The sequence below is a fragment of the Halichoerus grypus genome, chromosome X, assembly GCF_964656455.1.
Source record: "Halichoerus grypus chromosome X, mHalGry1.hap1.1, whole genome shotgun sequence".
NCBI classification, from domain to species: domain Eukaryota; kingdom Metazoa; phylum Chordata; class Mammalia; order Carnivora; family Phocidae; genus Halichoerus; species Halichoerus grypus.
The window spans coordinates 105,327,213-105,347,930 of record NC_135727.1 but is presented as its reverse complement, the minus strand read 5'-3'; the positions used below and the strand labels follow the sequence as shown (position 1 = coordinate 105,347,930).

Below are 20,718 nucleotides of genomic sequence, written 5' to 3'. Positions count from 1 at the left end.
CTTGTACCCATTGTTTACTTCTGGGGGAAGCCAGCCACCAAGTCACAGGGACACTCAAGCAGTTCCGTGGAGATGCTTATGCAGAGAGGAACCAACTAGCTAGCACCACTCACAAACCATATGAGTGAGCCACCTGGAAAGTGGACCCTCCCGACCCAGTCAAGCTTTCGTATGACCGCAGTTCCAGTTGACCACCGACTGCAACCTCATGAGCAATTTCAAGACAGAAGCACTCAAAAAAGATGCTCGTTATTCCCTGACCAACAGAACCTGTGAGAGATAAGAAATGATTATTGCTGTTTTCAGGCACTCAGTTTTGGGATGATTTGTTTTGCAGTAATATGTTAACTGCAAACTCCTTTTCTTGGCTAAAGCGGAATGAGCCCAGCTCTCTCCTTTGCATGTAGAAAGGTCACAATCTATTAATCCTTTCTGTTTACTTCATAAATGCTTCCCTCAAGGCAGGTACAACAGAATAAAGACTAGTGGCAAGCAATTTGTTATGTTGCTTCAAATTATTAATGAGAAAATTTTGGCAAAGAAAAAAAAGTGGTAGAACTAAAATAATTCCTACACTTTTGCAAAACCTGAGGAGAGCTGAGAGAGAGTCTTTTAGGAGCCATCTATGGCATATCTAACCCCTAGCTTAGCTTCATCTAAACTGCATGATATCACCAAGGCGGAATACTCCTCTCTATACCCAGAGGTACCAAAATATAATAGAAATTCAGGTCTTCAGTTGCAATGCCCCATTAGGTCATACGATAAAAATGCTAGCCTGTGAAAAACTGGCATTTCTCCTGTGGGCACATCGCCTTCTGTTTTGTATTTGTCTGACCAGCTCACTTTGTCTGAGTGTGGGGTGTTCTTTATATTATCCGTATTCACCATTACCTTTATTCTATCATACAAAAAAATCTATTTTCATTAATTGGTTTATTTAATAGTTATGTTCATTATGTGTAGTTTTTAAAGTGGATGAGAACATTGACTAATCCAAATCTTTCATCTTTAAAAGAAACATAATGAAAAAATAAGCAATCAGAAAATGCTATTTAGGTTCAAAATTGTAGCTACATCACTTTAAATAAGTGTGATTCCTATTACACACTCACAGGAAAGATTAATAATTGAATATAATTATGACCGCTATTTGGGTTTTAAATCTTGTTCAAATATATTTTGATACTAATCCTCTTCTAGAATTAAAAAAATGAGATACATTAAAACAGAATTATTTCATGACAGATGTTTAGTATTAATTTAACACAACATAAGGAAAAGTCTATAAATAAAGAAAAACATATACACTTGCTCCTTATAGGTACATTTTTAAGTTATAATTACTCTGATAGAGTTCTGAAATTCATGAAGATGTTAAAGATCATTTCTATAATGTAATGTCTATTTCCAGGTATGCTATTAATTGGATACTAATGAAAATTAAAGAAATCATGAAATTTATATGTGAAGAAACACATGGCACTATGAACCACACTGTGATGGCTAATTTTATGTGTCAAATTGGCTAGACGATGATGCCCAGTTGTTTGTTTAAGCAGTAGTCTAGATGCTGCTGTAGAGGTGATTTTTAGATGTGATTAACATTTACATCAGTAGACTGTAAGTAAAGCAGATTAGCCTCTATAATGTCGGTGAGCCTTAACCATTCGTTGAAGAACTTAAGAGAAAAGACTGAGGTCCCCAAAAGAGAAAGGACTTTTGACTCTAGGCTACCTTTGGCCTCAAGACTGCAGTATTAACTCTTTTCGGAGTATCTATCCTTCTGGCCTTCTCTAAAAATTTCAGACTTGTAGTCCCCACAATCTCATGAGCCAATTCTTTAAAATCTCTGTCTCTCTCTCTCTTTCCATATAAAAAATATAATTTATAATATAATTAACGAATACATTAAATATATATGTATGTATACATACACATATACATCTATACAGAGTTCTCTGGAGAATGCTAATAACCTCATTCCTAGTGAATAACAACACTGGAAGAAAAGATTAATATTATAATAATAAAATAATAATCATAGTAATACATGTAGTAAAACTTTTATTTTTGTAGTAGGATTGAGCAAGAGATATTTTGCTTAACCCTTGGTATACCATCAAGGTTCACGGCACCCAAATATATATTTTGAGTTTTTTTTTTTTTTTGAAGATTTTATTTATTTATTTGACAGAGAGAGACACTGTGAGAGAGGGAACACAAGCAGGGGGAACGGGAGAGGAAGAAGTAGGCTTCCTGCGGAGCAGGGAGCCCGATGCTGGGCTCGATCCCAGGACCCTGGGATCATGACCTGAGCCGAAGGCAGCCATTTCATGAGTGCGCCACCCAGGCGCCCCTTGAGTTTCTTTTTAAAGAAGTTCTAACGACTTGTAAAAAATTGGTATTTTTTTTACTTTTATTCTTTCCTGGTGTTCTACCAAAAAACAAAGTGAAATTTTACTTATTCTTTCAATAAAATAAAATTCATTTTATTTTTCAGTTACCATATGGGTCCAGTGAAGCCTTTCATAAACCTAAGATACATTGTGTAGTCTTAGTAATCTTATTTTTCCTATATTTGGAAATAATTTGCTCCTTCATCACCAATCATAAGTTTTTCCTAAGTATGCTAAAAAGATTTATAAACGAAAGAATGATGGAATTATATAGAAGGATGATACAATAGTGAAAAAAACCTTCATCCTTTAGTTTCGTATTACATTGCCCCGAATAGTGCATCTTCAAGAAGGTATAAAATAAGATCCGGGACAACATCTTTGTAGTCTGTTTTTAGCTCTCAGTGAACAGAGTTGAAAATGTAGAACTTTTCATTTTACTCCCATTATGTCAAAGACAAGAAAATTGATAGAGTAAGATGTTTACAATTATTAGACAGAATAGAAGATAAATGCAAAGAGACAGAAATCAACATTCCAGACTCCAGTGATGATAGTGAAATTGATCATATAGGTGAAATCTTAGACTGTGAGTCTTCAGATGATAAGCAAACACAAAGATTGATGAACAAACAATATATTTTTAAGGACAGAAAGAAAATAGCATATTTTAATCTAGTTAGTTGTTCAACAGGAAGGACTTCTTCACATAATGTTTTGTTGAAGAACTTGAACCATCCTATTTTGCTAAAATGATGTGAGACACTACATCGTTTATGTTTGTATCTCCAAATTTATTTGATACAAAGTTTTTTGGGTTCAATTCTTATTAAAATTTCTAATAAAGTTTTTTTTTTTATTTTTAGTATGTATCTAGTCTTGCTTATGCAAAGTATTTGAAAAATAACTGAAACATACAAAACAAAAAGCAAAATGGTTCACTAGACCTAGATGGCAAATGGTCATCTATTTTTCTTGGTACACTGAAGGGTGACTCAGGAACCTGATATACATAAACACAACCATCTGTAACTCTCAGCTAAAGGGTTTCTGAATCAATGTATCACTAAGAACCGGGAAGAAACTTATGTTATTGGACTTGTGGTACAGCAGAAGATACAGAAAACAAAATATAGAGCAAAACTTACAAATTCATTCTTCAGTGTGTGTCTAAATGCACCTATATTGTAAGTTGCCACTGGGAGACATGATGCTAACTCCTCTTCCTACATTCTTTAAATGTAAGCCAAGTTCCAGACTGTTCCCTAGGTCTACGGTCTACTCTTCTTTTCATTTGGCTCCCTGTCTCTTTGCAAACTCATCTACTCCAGGTAACTTCCAAATCTGCTTAGAAGTAACTTTGCTTCTGAAATCTCACTCATGTTTTCTTAAGCACATTATTTTATCACCCATATTCAACTCCTTGTCCTGAATCTCTCTCTGGTTATATTACCATCTTCCAAAGCACCAAATCTCAAAATCTTATGAGGCAAGCTCTCTCTTAGATCCCACACATCCAATCAATGTCCAAATCCTGTTAATGCTAGCTCTACTGCATGTCTTAATTCAGTTCTTTCTTTCCACTCCACTGCCACTGCTCTAGCTTGGGCTCTCTTGCCTCCTACCTTGTCTCTCTGACTGTTTTTACTCCCGTATCCTCCACAACATACACACAGACACACTCCCACTTCTACAAATTCTGTCACACCATAGCTAACTTAAGTCTAATTATGTCTTCTTCTCTTATCCTTTCCTGAAATATCCTTCCCTTCCCAGGCTCTTTCTGCTTTTCAAAATCGTATTCGTGACCAGTTCAAATTTAACCTCCTCCTAGAAGCATTCCAGAACCCCTTCATTCAGATCCAATTTTCCTTCCTCTTGTTCTCTTTCAAGACTTCATAATACTGCTCTACTGAAGTACTTATCCTAGACTGCCTTGCCCAAATAGACTTGTCCAAATACCCACATTTGATTGTCAGCTCTTTTAAGACAAAGTCTGAATCGTATTTTTCCCTGTATCCCAACCATCACATCTGATATTAACTACCACAGAGTAAGCATTCAAATATTTACTGAACTGAACTGAACTCCTCGGTTGCCAGTGGCATCCTGGTGGATGTAAATTCTGAGAGCTGCTTGTAGTTGTAACAGGTTGACAGCAGGTGCTAGATGTCAAAAGAAGGAAATTTATATGGTTGACTCCACTTCTTCCAAAATAAGCAACTCTCTAATAGACAATACCTGAGAGGAACATATTGGCTGGCATTTCATTAGCAATAGAGATTTCATAAAAATGTGGAGAACAACAAAGTCTTTTTATTTCACCGTGAAGGATTTCATATATTTGGTTGCAGCAATGAATGATAGGTTGACAAAGCTGCTATAAAATTGTCAGTTAATTCAAAAATCCTGTGAGAGTATTTTTATTCCCATGCAGCAGAACATTCTCCCTTCTACAGTGCTGTATACCAGCTCTTTAAGCAATATGATATGAACTCATTTCTTAAAATTTATACAATGTCACCAAATTTCTCAAAGAATTCCGGACTGGTTTGAAAAAGCCTTAGAGGAAAAAATAATTTTAAAGGAAATCATTCTCTCTTAAGACTTGGCATTCTGTTTCAGAAGTTTCTCCCCTGGTTTAGCTGCTAAGTGGCCGTATATTACATCCCCCTTCATATTCTCCCATCTCCAGTTCCTCTGTACAAAATTCATCTCACCATGATGGTATGGACCATTTAATGAGCATCCACTATATGTGAGGTCTTCGCTTTAGAAATCTCACCTAATTTTTTATTTATTTTTTTATTATTATATTATGTTAATCACCATACATTACATCATTAGTTTTTGATGTAGTGTTCCACGATTCATTGTTTGCGTATAACACCCAGTGCTCCATGCAGAACGTGCCCTCTTTAATACCCATCACCAGGCTAACCCATCCCCCCACCCCTCCCCTCTAGAACCCTCAGTTTGTTTTTCAGAGTCCATAGTCTCTCATGGTTCGTCTCCCCCTCCGATTTCCCCCCCTTCATTTTTCCCCTCCTGCTATCTTCTTCTTCTTTTTTTAACATATAATGTATTATTTGTTTCAGAGGTACAGGTCTGTGATTCAACAGTCTTACACAATTCACAGCGCTCACCATAGCACATACCCTCCCTAATGTCTATCACCCAGCCACCCCATCCCTCCCACCCCCCACCACTCCAGCAACCCTCAGTTTGTTTCCTGAGATTAAGAATTCCTCATATCAGTGAGGTCATATGATACATGTCTTTCTCTGATTGACTTGAAATCTCACCTAATTTTATCTCCATAATCACCATACCAGCTTATGTATTACCACTACCCCTACATCACAGATGAGGAAACCATGGCTTAGAGAAGTGAGTCTACTTGGCCAAGGTTGCCAGCTAGTAGATTACAGAGGTTTGCCATCCTATACATTTCCAACACATGTAAGAGACAATCCTATGATAACACACCCAAATGCATAGAAGACAACAATATAAATGGGAGCAGTAAAAATTATATCCAGATTATAGTAAACTGAGGTTTCTCCTAATATTTTCAGTTCTCAAACAAATTTTCTTTTTCTTTCTTTCTCTTTCTTTCTTTCTTTCTTTCTTTCTTTCTTTCTTTTCTTTCCTCTTTCTTTTCTTTCTTTTCTCTTTGCTTTCTTTCTTTCTCCTTTTCTTTTCTCTTTCTTTCTTTCTTTCTTTCTTTCTTTCTTTCTTTCTTTCTTTCTTTCTTTCTTTCTTTCTTTCTTTCAAGTTCTTGACTAACCAATGCTTTTCCTTTGATGTGCCTTGGGCTTTAGAATCATACAGACATAAGTTTAAATCCTAGTCCCTCACTTGCCATCTTACTACAACCCTAGGCACATTACTTAAGCTCACTGAGCTTCAATGTTTCAATCTTTAAAGTGAGAAAAATAATATCTACCCTCCTAAGGTCATAGTAAATATTGAAAACAAAATAACTTACATGAATTGCCTTGCTTTTTTATACTATCACTCACATATTTGTTTAATTCTTTTTATATATGTTATTCCATGTGTTCCAAAGCAACCTTCTCCTTTTGGTTTTTTTGAACTTCTCTCTTCTCTTCTTTGTAGTATGAGAACCAGGCAGCTACCAAAGAGCTTATTAAATGCTTTCCCACTAAGCATTCAAACAACCCAATTAGATCATACTTAAAATAACAAGAGCTAGCATTTACTCAGCTCTTACTGTGGCTTGGATCTAAGTGCTCCTCGTGTATTATCTAATTCTCCCAACCTTGAGGTAGATACAGGTAATCTTATTTTATAGAGGTGGTGACCAAGATCAGATAGTTTACTGAGATTAGCTGTTTGTTCAGGGCCACAAAGCTACTACTAAGAAGCCAGCCCAGGCAGCTTGCCCTCAAAACCTGTACGTGCTGTTGTTATAGATCTTTAAAATGGTAATGGTGGGGGTTATGTAGCAGGAGAAGCTACAGAAGCAAGGCTCTAAAATACAAATGTCAGATGAGCCATGTTCACCAATGTTATTTGTGGAATAAATGGACCAATAAGAGAGAGGAACTCTTTTTTTCCATATCGTGCTCACTGCTATATGAGGTATTATGGTATTATGATCTGCCGTAGTAATGGGCATGAACAAGAGTTTTGCATAGTTCAGAAGCCTACCACTTAGCAATTTGAGATCCTTTCAGTCTTACCTGGTTTTGGTCCCTGACCTAGCTAGCCCTTTTGTAAGAGAAAATGACCAGGAATGGCTGACATGTTCAGCAACCAAAGAACTGAAGGAAAATGAGCAGTTTGAACATCAGAAACAGCAAGGAGAATTTCTTATTTGAATGCACTTAGAGTGACATTTTTTCTCTCACCTAGATTATTGCAACATGATTTCCATCAATACAATCACCTGAAAACAACAGATACCATGGAAATCGTTTTATACAGTGAAACATGTTGGTATTTTGCAGACCAATTACTTGAGATTTTAGCATGGATATTACTGGTAGAGAGGAATTGCTTTGTACTGGACTTTTCTCTTGATAGAATGTAATAAGTATATATAGATTTCCCCAACTGTTCGAAGTTATGAACTGGGACTTACCAAGGAAGGAAAAATGTTTCAATATAGCATTATACTCTTACTGAATATTTTTCTTTATTTAGCTGATTCCTTTTTAAGTATTTCTAGAAGTTTCAGGGCAATAAAAAAGGAATACTCAAATCTTCAAATAAGAAAATACAATTTTATGAGCAAGTATTTTATTTCTGCTCATTCCCTGAAAGCCAGATCTATACTAAGGAAAATTCTATTTTGAACACGATCAAAACTTTATGAGTATTCAATATCCATCCCATTTCATAGATTTCAAATGGAGAGATAAACTGAAGCACAGCAGGGCTGCAAATGACATTGTTTAGATAAACATATCTTGTCAGAATTATCCTGGTAGCAGCATTAGAGGCTCCGGGCATATTTGGAACAAAGATTCTGGCTTAGGCTCTTAATAAGCAACATGGCATGTCTCAACAGACACTTGGCTTTTAAGAAAATGCTTTTTTTTTTTTTTTTGGACCATGTGGATTAGAATCTTTCCACAATACTACAAATATTCATAAAGGTATTCATTCCTAAAAGACAAAAGCTTAGAAAAACATAACTGTTCAAATTACTAGATATTAGCAGAGAGATAAAAATCTGCCCTCCGGTCACTCAATTTCAATCTATATCACGAAAAAAAAAAGTCAATACAGTATCAAAAAAAAAGATTGCAAGGGATAATGGAAAATGTTTAGACAATGTTGAATGGATAGTATAAAATAAATTAGTGTTATTTTCCTCTTAGGGAAAAAATAGAAGTTATTTTTCATTAGTAAAATGACAAATGACTTTCTATATAGTGTGTTCAGATTTGCATAAACATTTTTGCCAAATTTCCATATTTCTCAGGCAAGAAACAGATCACTTAACTGTGTAATGGGAATTCAGTCTCATACTGAGTAAATCACTCACTAAATTTCATTCTTTTGGACCAGTATGTTGCAACCTGATGAAGAAGCCTCATGGTTCCAGTTTGAGGGATGAACATTCTACTACATCAATTGAAGAGCTATCTATGTTGATCATTACAAGGTGAATTTACTCTTGCCTTGCTGGTTATACAAATGACATTTTATAACTTACACAGAACTCTACAACTTAAGTGTATTCTTCCTGTCCAAATTAGCTATGGAAGAGAATGATGAGTTTCTTACCAAACTAGTTTCTCTCCTTCTCAGGCTCAACACTGGACAATATTTTGCAGTTTCCCTTGCAATTAAATGTGGTCATGTGACAAGTTCCAGCCAACAGACCATGAACAGAATTCATGTGTACCACTTCCAGGCCTGTCTCATAATAAATTCCAATGAACAATGTTTATTCCTCATCTGCCCATTCAATGCATAGGACTCAGATGATCTGGACACAAAAGATAGAAGGGGCTTGGGTCCCTGAATGACTTCATAGAGAACTGCTTATTTTGGACTGCGCCAGAAAAAAAGTAAACTTATACTATGGTAAGCCACCAAGACTTGGGATCTGACATATAGTGGCTAGTGCTACCCAACTAATACGTTAGCATATATTCAAATACATTGTTTGAGCAACAATAAAGAGTTAAGATTTCAAAATCAAGAAAAGTCTATTTTAATTAACAATCAGGACAACTGAAAGAGGAATGTCTTTAGGAAGTGAATCAAAACATACATAATTTGCAGACCATAAAATTATTTAATCCTAGTCCTAGTGATTAAGGTCATTAAGAAAAACAATAAAACAGGATGGGACATGGTAAACATTCTAGAAGGAACACAGACTTTCAAGCCAGAAACATTTGCAAATTGCAAGCTCTGGTCTTTGCTTGTTTTGTAAACTTGAGCAATTTGATTAACCTTTCTCAGAATCTGTTTCCTCGTCAATAAAATGAGGGATTATAAAATTTACCTGACAAGATATTATAAAGATTTTGTACACATGCCCACACACACAACACAACACCTACTATCTGCTACCTACGAGGAACTCAATGAATCGTAGCTATTATCACTATTTACCTAATACATACAAATATGACCAATAATATTTTTCATATATTAACTCTTTACTCTGGTTACTCTTTCCGCTCCCTCAGCATACTGGCTGCAAAGCATTCTGCTTACACTTCCTGAGGCAAGTGTTAACACAAGAGAATGTAAATCATGAAGACACAGATTCTTGGTTTTTGAGGTTCAAAAGCCTAGGCCTAGAAAAAGACAAAAGATTTGGAAGGAAAAAAAAAGATGATGAAATAAAGGATTTCCCTACTCCCACACTAGAAAAAAATTCCTCTGGTTGTGAGAAGGGATGAGAGGGGGCATGACAGGGGACATAAAAAAAAAATCAGTATTGATGTGTGTCCCTGAAGGGGAGGTTGGGAGAGGGAAGGGAGGAAACCTGGGGAGATGCACGAGAATCAGAGAGCAGAGGTGAGCTGGGCCTCATTCCTGAGAAGAGCCTCTGAGGGAAACAGAAGGAGAGTAGTTTCCCCTTCTGCTTCCTCTACTCCTTTTCCTGACCCTATGCACGCACAGGCACTCTGAATCACTCTGTGTAAAGAAGAAAAGAGTGGATGCAATGTCTAGGCAGATGGGCCTTCAAGAGGCTCCCGAGATTCCCACCCACTCCAGTATGGCAGAATGAACGGTACACTGCTATTACACACTGAGGGCGTCACAGCAGCAGAGGGGTGTCCAGGTATGAAAGATGGTCCAGGAAGCAATTGCTTGGACCAATAACCAAGAATATGAGGAGGAGACTGACATCCCCATGGACGCTAGCCCAGAGAGACGACAAGCGAGGAGCAAATGTTCTGCCACACCATGCTCACCACACCCGCCGCTCCATGCTTTGCATCTACAGAAGCCTAGATTGATGAAAAATTTCTTTCCTCTGGTCCATGGAATTACATTCAGTTATGGAAAGATAACATTATGGACTGAAAAATCTTAGTACAAGAGTTATAATTTCCAATGATTCGGCGTCATTTTTATGAATGCAACGGAGGTAAATCAACTTAAGTCATTATTGAAACTTTTCATACATCTTTCCTTAAGTTTCATATGCTTGTTAAAAGACTTACTTCGATCAGTAATGACTGTTCTAGCCTCTTGATTGCTGGTCTTGTTTTTCAAATTCTGGGCAGCGGTAATGAGTTCTTCCAACTGGGGGCGCCTCTGTTCCAAATCCTGCAGCGTCGCCTGAAGGAAAAAAATACAACTTAATATTGAGGTTCTCCAGCATTCTGCATTCCTTTTATGTGATACAAAGTAAAGTGCAATTTTCAAACCAACCAAAGCACTTTTGGAAATTAAAAAAAAAAAAAAAGATGTTACTGGATATAAATCTCTAATGTGTGAGGCTTTACAGAGAACAATTCAACAAGAAATGTGTTTCATTCTTAGATACCAAAACATTTCAAATGAAAATCTTGATTACAGATCTGCTTCACTATTTAAGAGCTTAGATGGAGTCGTTTTAGAGTTCCTGGGTTTAGTTAAACCAATGTACGAGCGCCACAAGTAAGAAATGCAATTTTGAATTACGACAATGTATTTAGAAAAGATAGCTATTTATACTTGTAATCTCATTTTGTGTGGTGTCAACATTCAGGTGTATATTTTAGCAACAGGAAAAGCATGGAAGTGATTTAAGAGAGGTAACTTATTGAACTTCTTTGTACCTGAGTTTCCTCACCTATGAAATGACAGGGTGAGGCAGATGAGCCAAGTCAGTCCTTCCCCAAAGGAAGTATTAGTATTAGTATTCATACAGATGACTTTAATTTAATACTGCATTAAGATAAAAGTACCAACAGAATAAAGCCAAGAAATATTTATTTATTTATTTATTTATTTATTTATTTATTTATTTACAGGTGACAATGTTAATTATTAAGAAATCCCTCCCTCCCTCCCTCCAGTGTCCATCTATTATCTCTGTCACCTTACTTTCTCTACATTAAAGGGCCCATATCCCAGCAATATTTACAAAGAAGCTTGTGAAAAATAAGATTTCTCCCTTGTTTTCTTCTAAAATGGAATACATTTTATTTCAATTTGGGAAAACATAATGAACATTTGTTATTAGTTTATAACCCCTACACACATTTTCTCATTTTTATTCTCCTAATAACCGCATTAATAACTAAGCTAGAAGTCTTTATGGTCTTATATCTGATGCCGTTTCCACTATCTCATGAGGCCAGTGAATGTGCAGGGATGAAATGGGGTAGACAGTAATGTTCCTGAAACTTAGTTATCTATTATGCTCTTTGACAACTGCTAATTTTCTGAAGATTTTTGGGTTGGGAAAGGCCAAGTTTTGAACATCTTGCAGTGTTTCTTTCGTGAACAGGTAGGGAGATAGGCCTTGTGATTTCAGCTCAATTGCTTTTGATAGTATTAAAATAATGGCAAGAACTTATCTAAACATTACATATCTATTTTGAGTATTTTCCCCTCTCTGTATTGAAAAATTGGAGGGGCTAACTTATAACCAATTTTCCACATTTATAAGCTGTGATTGCTCAGAAGAAAAATCCAATTTTCAGGTTTCTAACTTTTATGGTTTCTTTACACAAAAGGGTGTTTGAAATATGGAACAAATTGCCAAAGACAGCTATTGAAGTAAGTGGCATAAGTCAGTTGGAGAGTACTGAGCAAATTTTAAAATGGGAACCATATAGTAGTAGATAGATTTTATGAAATAAGATGTTTTCCAGGGTTAGAATGTTAAACTCTGGTCATCTGTGACACAGCAAGCTTAAAAGTTACTTTGGAATTCCTGACTCTTAAATATTTAATACATTCAAGAGATTTTTTTTAAAAACAGACTTAACCAGAACCCTCAGATAAAGTCAAATATTTCCTTCAAATTTAACCAGAAACTCTACATAACTGAGGTAGCAAAGTACAAAAATTCATTCATTTACCCATTCATTCTTTCATTTTGTAAATCTCAAGTGCTGCGTATTGTTCTAGGCACTATGGGTTTAACAGTGGATGAATGGATTAGGTATGCTTTGTGTAATTTAAATGCAAATTTGTGTTTTTTGATACTTGGAAATTTTTATATAACAAAGATTATCTTTATCATTATTTTCATTTGATTTAATATTAATTCACCCTCAAACAACCAAGCTATTCTTCGCTTTTCTCTTCTGGATATATTTCTCAATGTGGGCTTTACTTTTCTCCTTCTTTTAGGATCACAAAGTTCGTTTAAGAAGTATGTTGTAGCAGTAACCTGATCAACTTTAATCTAAATTAAACCTGACCACAATGAACAGCTTTTACTGCTGAAATTAGCAAGCACGTCAATTTAGACTTAACACAAGCCATTTTCCTCTCTAATGAACAAAATAGGTCTCAGGGTATTGTGAAACCTGTTCTCTAGTTGGGTGATTCTCTAATTCTGCTGACAGACACATGCTTTGTAAGCACCTGAGAAGATTATTAATGACATCCTTTGAAGCAGCCTCCTTAAAAACCTAAGGAGATTCACAGCTGTAATAAAACTATGCATTTCTAAAGAATTTCAAAACAAAATCGTAACTCTTTATCCCACTCTTTCGTCAATACGTACAAAGGTTCATTTCTAAAAAGAAACTGTATAATAATAATATATATTGCTATGGGATTTATCAGACACTAATATACTCATTAAATAGTGGTTTCTCAGTAGAGCGGAATGGGAATTTTCTCCCTTGGTTTTCTTTCCAGAAATAAAGGGAAGGACTTGAATATGGCATATTTAAATATTTTTTTATTAAGATATTATAAAAACAGTGACTGAAAGACTTTCTTGCTAATGAACAGAACACACATGCAGTGAACAGAATGATTACTTTTTTCTTTTCATTTGGTTTTCTTTTGAGTATATTCTATTTGCTATTACAATTTCTCCTACCTGACAGCTGGTTTTATAACCTCCCACAGATGGGAGAACACCTTAGATCTAATCATTAAAGTACCCACCTCCAAAATACCCATCTATGAAACTGTGTTCTTTGCCCCCATCTGGTGTTCTTACCAGATGCTTCTCTCTCTAGAACACTCTTTCTACTCTAATCCTCATCCTCAAATGACCTCCAGTCCTCTTCTTTTGCCCAGTGTCCTCGTTCAAGCTGTAGTGGTCTATATTTGTCATGCTAAACAGGTAGAATGCTATTTATGCTTATTTGTTTTTCTGATAGGAGCCTAGGTAGACATTACACATATAACTTAAGTGAACAAAACTAAAATTACATGCTTAACAGTACCGAAGCATGATAATTGAGCATGTCTACATGGATTCTATCGTTCCAAAAGAAACAAACACGAGAGCAGGAAGGAATCAATGCTATTTCTAAGGGGTCATAGGCCAGCTACTGGGCTTTACTAAAAACAGCTTACCCCTTGGAGATGAGAATTCATCATGGATTCCACTAGCTGAGCAAAGATGGAAGAAAAAAAAAAAATCTTCAAATACAAAGTGAATCAGAAGTCATTAATCCTACTAAGTCCCCCCAGGGTTGCAGGAAGTGGTTATAAATAGCAATCCTATGAAAAAAGGAGTTAAACAATGAAACTATACATGCTCTAAGTAGGTCATTTTAGGCTCTCAGAAAGAATTACACTTTTTTATTGTATTTGGTAAAATAGAATTCTACCTAAATAATACTCAAATAGAAAACTCTACGGTTTAGTTGAATATTTAATATTTATATGTTTAAGGAAAGACCTTAACAACGAACTCTTTACATTTTTAATATTTTCTACAAAAATCAGCAATCTTCACATAGTTATATTTAGAACAAAAGCCTACAGTGATTTTCAGTTGTTGCCATTTTCAGGACACAAACATGACTTAGGCTTACCCGTAATGTAAAAATGTAGACCTTCTACTCTTTTATTCACAACCTTAAAAAATTAACATCAGGGGGCCTGGGTGGCTCAGTTGGTTAAGTGACTCCTTCAGCTCAGGTCATGATCCTGGAGTCCCAGGATTGAGTCCCGCATCAGGCTCCCTGCTCAGATTTTACAGATTAAATAAATAAAATCTTAAAAAAAAGAATATAAAATAAAATATTAAAAAAATTAACATCAAAGATGGGCAAGATGAAAGTTTACTTAACTACTTTATGGATGGGAAAAAAAAAAGCATTTAAGGCAGGTAGGCCCTAAACTGTAGCCGTTCTAGAAACTGAAGGAGTTTTCTCTATAAGGATGCTACTCCTATGTCTAGCCTCACTGAGCACCTTCATTCTGGCTTCTTTCCTTGCATTCGGCTGCCTCTCCAAATAGATTGCCCAAATCCAAAGCCGTCTCTATTTCTTCCACTCCCTCACATTTACATCTTAAACTGGCTTGGATATTTTCCTACTTGGTATAACTTCACTACTTCTTGTCTGAATGTTCTACCAGTATCTCTGTTGCTAACTTCTTCATAAACACCTTCTAACTGTGGTTATCCTTTTGTCCTCCATTCATTAAAGAAATACTTTTTGAGAAAGCATTTTATTTTTATATAATTTAAAACTCAGAAAAATTACAAGAATGGTTCAAGAGCTCCCATGTATCCTTCACCCCGATTCACCGGTTGGCAACATTTTGCCACATCTTTATTTATCACTTCCCACTATCATTCTCTCTGTGTATATATATCTGTACATACAATATAATAGATATTGTTTTCTGAAGCACTGGCGAATCATCTGCAGCTACCGTGCCCTTTACCTTTCGATATTTCAGTGTTTATTTCTTAAGAAAAAGGCATTCTCTTACATAACCTCAGCCCAATTTCAAAGTCAGGAAATTTCCTATGGCTTTAGTTCTATAAATCCAATCCACATTCTTTATTCATAGTATGACAATTATCCCATGAATTGCCTTTTATTTACTGGTCCAGACTCAGGCATTGCATTTAATTGTCATATCTCTTTAGTCTCCTTTAATCTGAAATAGTTGTTTGCCTTTCTTTGAACTTCATACTGTTGACTGTTTTGAAGGCCAGGTATTTTGTAGAATGTCCCCCAATTTGGGTTTCTGCAAATATTTTTTTTGTCAGTCCTTGACCTAGGCACAGGTGATAAAGAAGTGAAGGAGGAAAAATTATTCTTCTCAAGGAGAAAATAAACTAGTAGTTAAGACAGGCAGTAAATAAGCAATTACAATAAGCTGAGGTGAGTATTATGGTAGGGGAAGCACAGGGAGTGATCAAAGCTTATAGGAGAGATAGCTAACCGCATCTAGGGGTTAAGGAGGGTCTTCGGAATGAAGTGGAACTTACATGGTCCTCAACTCGACTTTGCCTAAATTATATAAATTGTCTCTAAGACTCCTTTTTTTAAAACATTTTTTTAGCTTTACTTGGGTTAAGTCTGACAAATAGAAATTGTATATAAAGGTGTACAACTTGGAGTGCCTGGGTGGCTCAGTTAAGTGTCCGAGCCCCACGTCAGGGCTCCATGCTTAGCAGGGAGTCTGCTTGAAATTCTTTCCCCCTCCCTCCTCCTCCCCCTCTGCTCCCTCCCCTGCTCACATGCTCTCTCTCTGTCTAAAATAAATAAATAAAATCTTCAAAAAAAAAAAGGTATACAACTTGATATTTTGATTTATGTATACATTGCAAAATAATCACCACAATCAAACTAGTTAATATAGTCAACATCTCACAGTTACTTTTGTGTGTGTGTGATAAGAACACTTAAGATCTACCCTTTTGGCAAGTTTCAAGTGTACATTATTATTAACTATAGTTACCGTACTGTATATTAGATCTCTAGAACTTATTCATCTTAAAAGTGGAAGTTTGTGCCCTATGATCCATACTGTCCCATTTCCCTCACTTTGCAGCCCTGGCAACCATCATTCTACTCTGTTTCTATGAGTTTGACTTTTTTTAGATTCCACATATAAGTAAGATCATACGGTATTTGTCTTTCTGTGTCTGGCTTATTTCACTTAGTATAATGCCCTCCAAGTTCATCTGTGTTATCACAAATGGCAGGATTTCCCTCTTTCTTAAGGCTGAATAATATTCCATTGTGTATATACATATACCATGTTTTCTTTATGGATTCATGTGTTGGCGGACATTTGAGTTGTTTCCCTATCTTGGCTATTGTGAATAGTGCTGCAATGAACATGGCTGTGCAGATATCTCTTCGAGATCCTGATTTCATTTCCTTTGGATATGTATATTCAGAGGTGGGATTGCTGGACTATATGACAGCTCTATTTGTAATTTTTTGAGGAACCTCGATACTGTTTTCCACATTGGCTGTACCAATTTACATTCCCACCAACAGTGTACAAAGGTTCCTTTTTCTCCACACCCTCACCAGCACTTACAATCTCTTGTCTTCTTGAAAACAGCTATTCCAACAGGTGTGAGGTAGTACCTCACTGTGGTTTTGATTTTTACTTCTCTGATGATTAATGATGTTGAACACCTTCTCATGTACCTGCTGGCCACTTGGATGTCTTCTTTGGAAAAATGTTTATTCAGGTTTTCTGCCCATTTTTAAAGCTGATTATTTGTTTTTTTGTTTGTTTGTTTGTTTGTTTTTGCTATTGAGTTGCAGGAGCTCCTTATACATTTTGGATCTTAACCCCTTATCAGGCAGACGGTTTGCAACTATTTTCTCCCATTTAGTAGGTTGCCTTTCATTCGTTGATTTTTTTTCCTTTGGTGTGCAGAAGCTTGTTTTTTTTTTTTTTTTTTAATTTGATGCATTCCCACTAGTGTATTTTTGCTTTTGTTGTCTGTGATTTTCGTATCATTATCCAAAAAGTCAAAGCCCAGACTAATGTCAAGAAGCTTTGCCCATGTTTTCTTCTGGTAAGTTTTATGCTTACAAGGCTTTAAATACCACTGCTGCTAATACCCACTGTGGTGGCCATGACAACATGCAAGACTTTTACGACTGGGACCTAAGTGACTGGGGACGCCAGCTGCTGCCTTCGGAAACCCATCACTCCACTGAAGAGAAGCCAAGCCTCCTGCAGACTGCTCCCCACCAATGACTGAATGTGATAATGATACTAAAGCAGAGCCTTGTTTGGGAGGCACAGGGCTCCTCTGGCTGCCTTGGGCTCAGTGACTTCCCAACAGCTCTGCTGAATCTTCCTTAGATCTACGGCACACTGGGATGCTTCTGCACAATCTCCTCTCCCTCTTTCTTTCACTTGGGGTCAGGCTTGCATTTTGATTCAGTGGCTCTCCCCCCTTCCTCGACTTCCTCCCTACTTCCTTTCACAAAGATATTTCCTCAAATAAAATCATTTCCTGCTTAATCCCGTCTTGGGATATTTAATCTCAAGCCCCAATGAATATACCCACTTTTGCCCTTTTTTTGACCCTAAACCTCTCATCAATGCTTCAGATCTACATAACATGGCAATTCCATGATATTATCACTTAGATGTCTAACTCACAGTTTCTGGACATTATTAATATCCTTCCTAAGATTCAAGTAAATTACTATTTTAAAAGTACCTCTATTAAAAAACACTGCTACTTAAAAAAAAAAAAAAAAAAAAAAAGGATGCGGCCATTATTGTCAATGAGCCTAGAATTTAATTGGAGGAAAAAAAAGATGATTTAGGTGTGTTACACGGCAACGGTGAGGTTCTATTCTACACATGTGGCTCAAGAATACTAGGTTATCCAGGCAAGCCACCAAAAATCCTTTTTACATAACAACCATTAGGCTTCCTGGAAGACATGGAAAAAGGAACTTTTTGGCAAGTTTTCAGGCTGGGGAAGATACCAAAACTAAGAAATAAATATTCCACTGGATAGGCAGAGACCTCCATCAGGGCCAGCTTCATGGGTGTGCTCTGCACACAGAAGGGCCCCGTGCTTTGTTTTCCGTGGTTCTGTGGCCATCTTGAAATTCTTTATTTATTTTTATGAACAAGGGGCCCTGCATTTTCAAGTTTCACTGGACCCCACAAATTATGTAGCCAATCCTGACCTCAACCCTGAAGTGAGCAGAGAATAAAAGTTGTGTATCTTGTCTGAAGCACTAGTCAACTGGTGATGGGAAAAACACATCTGAACACAAATTATATCATGTCTGTCAAATGCCTCTTGTTTAGTTCCTGAGAACTTAGTCTAAATTTCTTTTAGTAGCAATCATGAAGCTAAAAGATACATGTTTTGGGGAAAATCTCTTCTGGTCAGGAAAGCAGAACAAAACAGTTGGCAGTTGTCCGAGATGGGACCCTATCAGTACCAATGGTTAACTGGAGCAGCAAAGTCACTGTGATTGGAAAGAAGTAAAGCAAGGAACCTCTAGAGAAAGGCATGGATCATCTAAGAATTTGGGATTAAAAGGGGAAGCTGTAGTTCTGGCAACAAAAATGGCTGTGGGGATCTCAAATTCCATTTGCAGTTTTAGCTAAGTATTAGTTGTTCCCAAGGCTAGGGTGGCCCTGAAAAATACATGAGAAACAACTAATAATTAGTTCCACAAACAGTTACTAACCTGCAACTGTAGGCCAAACACTTGGCTAACAGACATACACAAATAAACCTTGACCTCTTTCTTTAAGGAACTCATCATCTAGCAGAAAATAAAGACTCATAAAGGACTAATACAGTGGGAAATAATACTCATAACGACAGTAATGATTGGTTATTAAACACTTCCTATGTGCCGAAATGGTCTATCATAGTCCACAGAGAATGGACTCTGGAGTCAGGCTGCCTGGGTTTGAATTCTGGCTGCCATTTACTTGGTTTATCATTTTTGTCAAGTTACTTAACCATTCTCTTCTTCATTTCTACCACTATAAAATGAGGATCACAAGAGTATCTACCTCTTAACCTTGTTATGAGAATTGGGTTCATGTTTGTAAAACGCTTGGAATACTTCTTGTTGCATAAGAACTATAGAAGTTTTCAATAAAAAATTAATCAGTTTAATCATCATAATACTCTATGAGATAGGTACTACTGTCTCCATTTTACAAAGAAGGAAAATGAAAGAAAAAGACGTTGAGCAATTTGCCCAGGATCACAAGTGGTAAGTGTTCAGAACTTCTAACACAGGACATTTGGCCCCCGAGCCCACACACTTCAGATACTACAAAGTACGTATGCTGTAGTGTAAAGGGACCTAGCCATCGCCTGGCTCGCTCTCCTCTCTCCCTCGGCTCTACCAGTGCCTCCCACTAGGACATAATCAACAGGAAATAGCAAGCTCACTGCAGCTGCTCATACTATCTGGCCTCCCAGGATGCAACAGCAAGTTAGACAGTAGTATATCCGAGAAAGAGTCCAGCAAAAGTACCAAAGTGAATGGTGAAGCCCGAAACAACCACTAAAAGGAATCAGTGTGGGGAGTTATCACATACGGGAAGTCTCTGGAAAGACTTCATAGAAGGGATGGGACTGTAGTTGAACCTTGGAAAATTTGGCTAGGTCATGGGAAGGTCATTATGAGGGAAAGAAAGAGCAAACACACAGAAATAAAATAAAGCTTCAACGGGGCTGGCTGGTGCCTACAATTTCACTGGAAAAAATAGGAGATAAGTTTAGACAGGCAGAGTGGAAGCCCTCAGAGTTACATTGTGCTACTCACATCCTGTCATTTATCCTCTATTTTATACATTTGGTTTACTGAGAATTAAATTTGCTGTGGGGGACACTCTGATTAGATAAAAGACAATTTATCTTGTTTTATGGTTGGGTTTTTAAAAATCCGTCTGAGGTATTTGGATTTTATCACAAGGAACTGGGTAACAATGAAGACTAGAAAAACTGAAGCTATGGGAGCCAAGACTTGTGTCACTCCATGCCTTTGTGTACCTTATTCTTTCTGGCTGGAACACCTTCCTCAGTTCTTGGTCTTTTCCTGGAAATATGGTACACAGATAACCGCAAGCAAAAGTGTTGACTGACCAAATGACTGGACACAATAAGGGGAAACAGTGATACAAGAAAGTGAATAATAACTGGAAGGGTGTGGAAATTACTAAAACACACCTCCCTGTTTCAAGCAGTGTTTATTAGTATTATAAAAATTAGTGATCATTTGGCTAACTTTAAATAGGAAAAATATGATAGCTACTGAAGAAATTATTATTGGATTAAAAAACCCATAGGACAGTCTATGGAATTTATTTCTCTATTTCTTTGTAATAATGTCGTTCTTATTTGTTGGCATTTTGGGGGGCTTAACAAATTTATTTTAAGCCTCCCAAATTTGAGGTCTTTCTTGTAATGGTGTACTATAAAGCTAAT

At 36.6% G+C, this 20,718-nt stretch overlaps 1 protein-coding gene across 9 annotated transcripts in view; it reads right to left on the bottom strand.

Moving 5' to 3' along the window:
• Window positions 1-20,718, bottom strand: part of DMD (dystrophin) — a 2,185,421-nt gene that overhangs the window by 564,089 nt on the left and 1,600,614 nt on the right. For all 9 annotated transcript variants that reach the window (XM_078064107.1, XM_078064109.1, XM_078064106.1 and 6 more), the window contains one exon: window positions 10,565-10,682. In XM_078064107.1, the coding sequence (XP_077920233.1) occupies window positions 10,565-10,682 (118 nt within the window). The remainder of the gene's footprint in view (window positions 1-10,564; window positions 10,683-20,718) is intronic.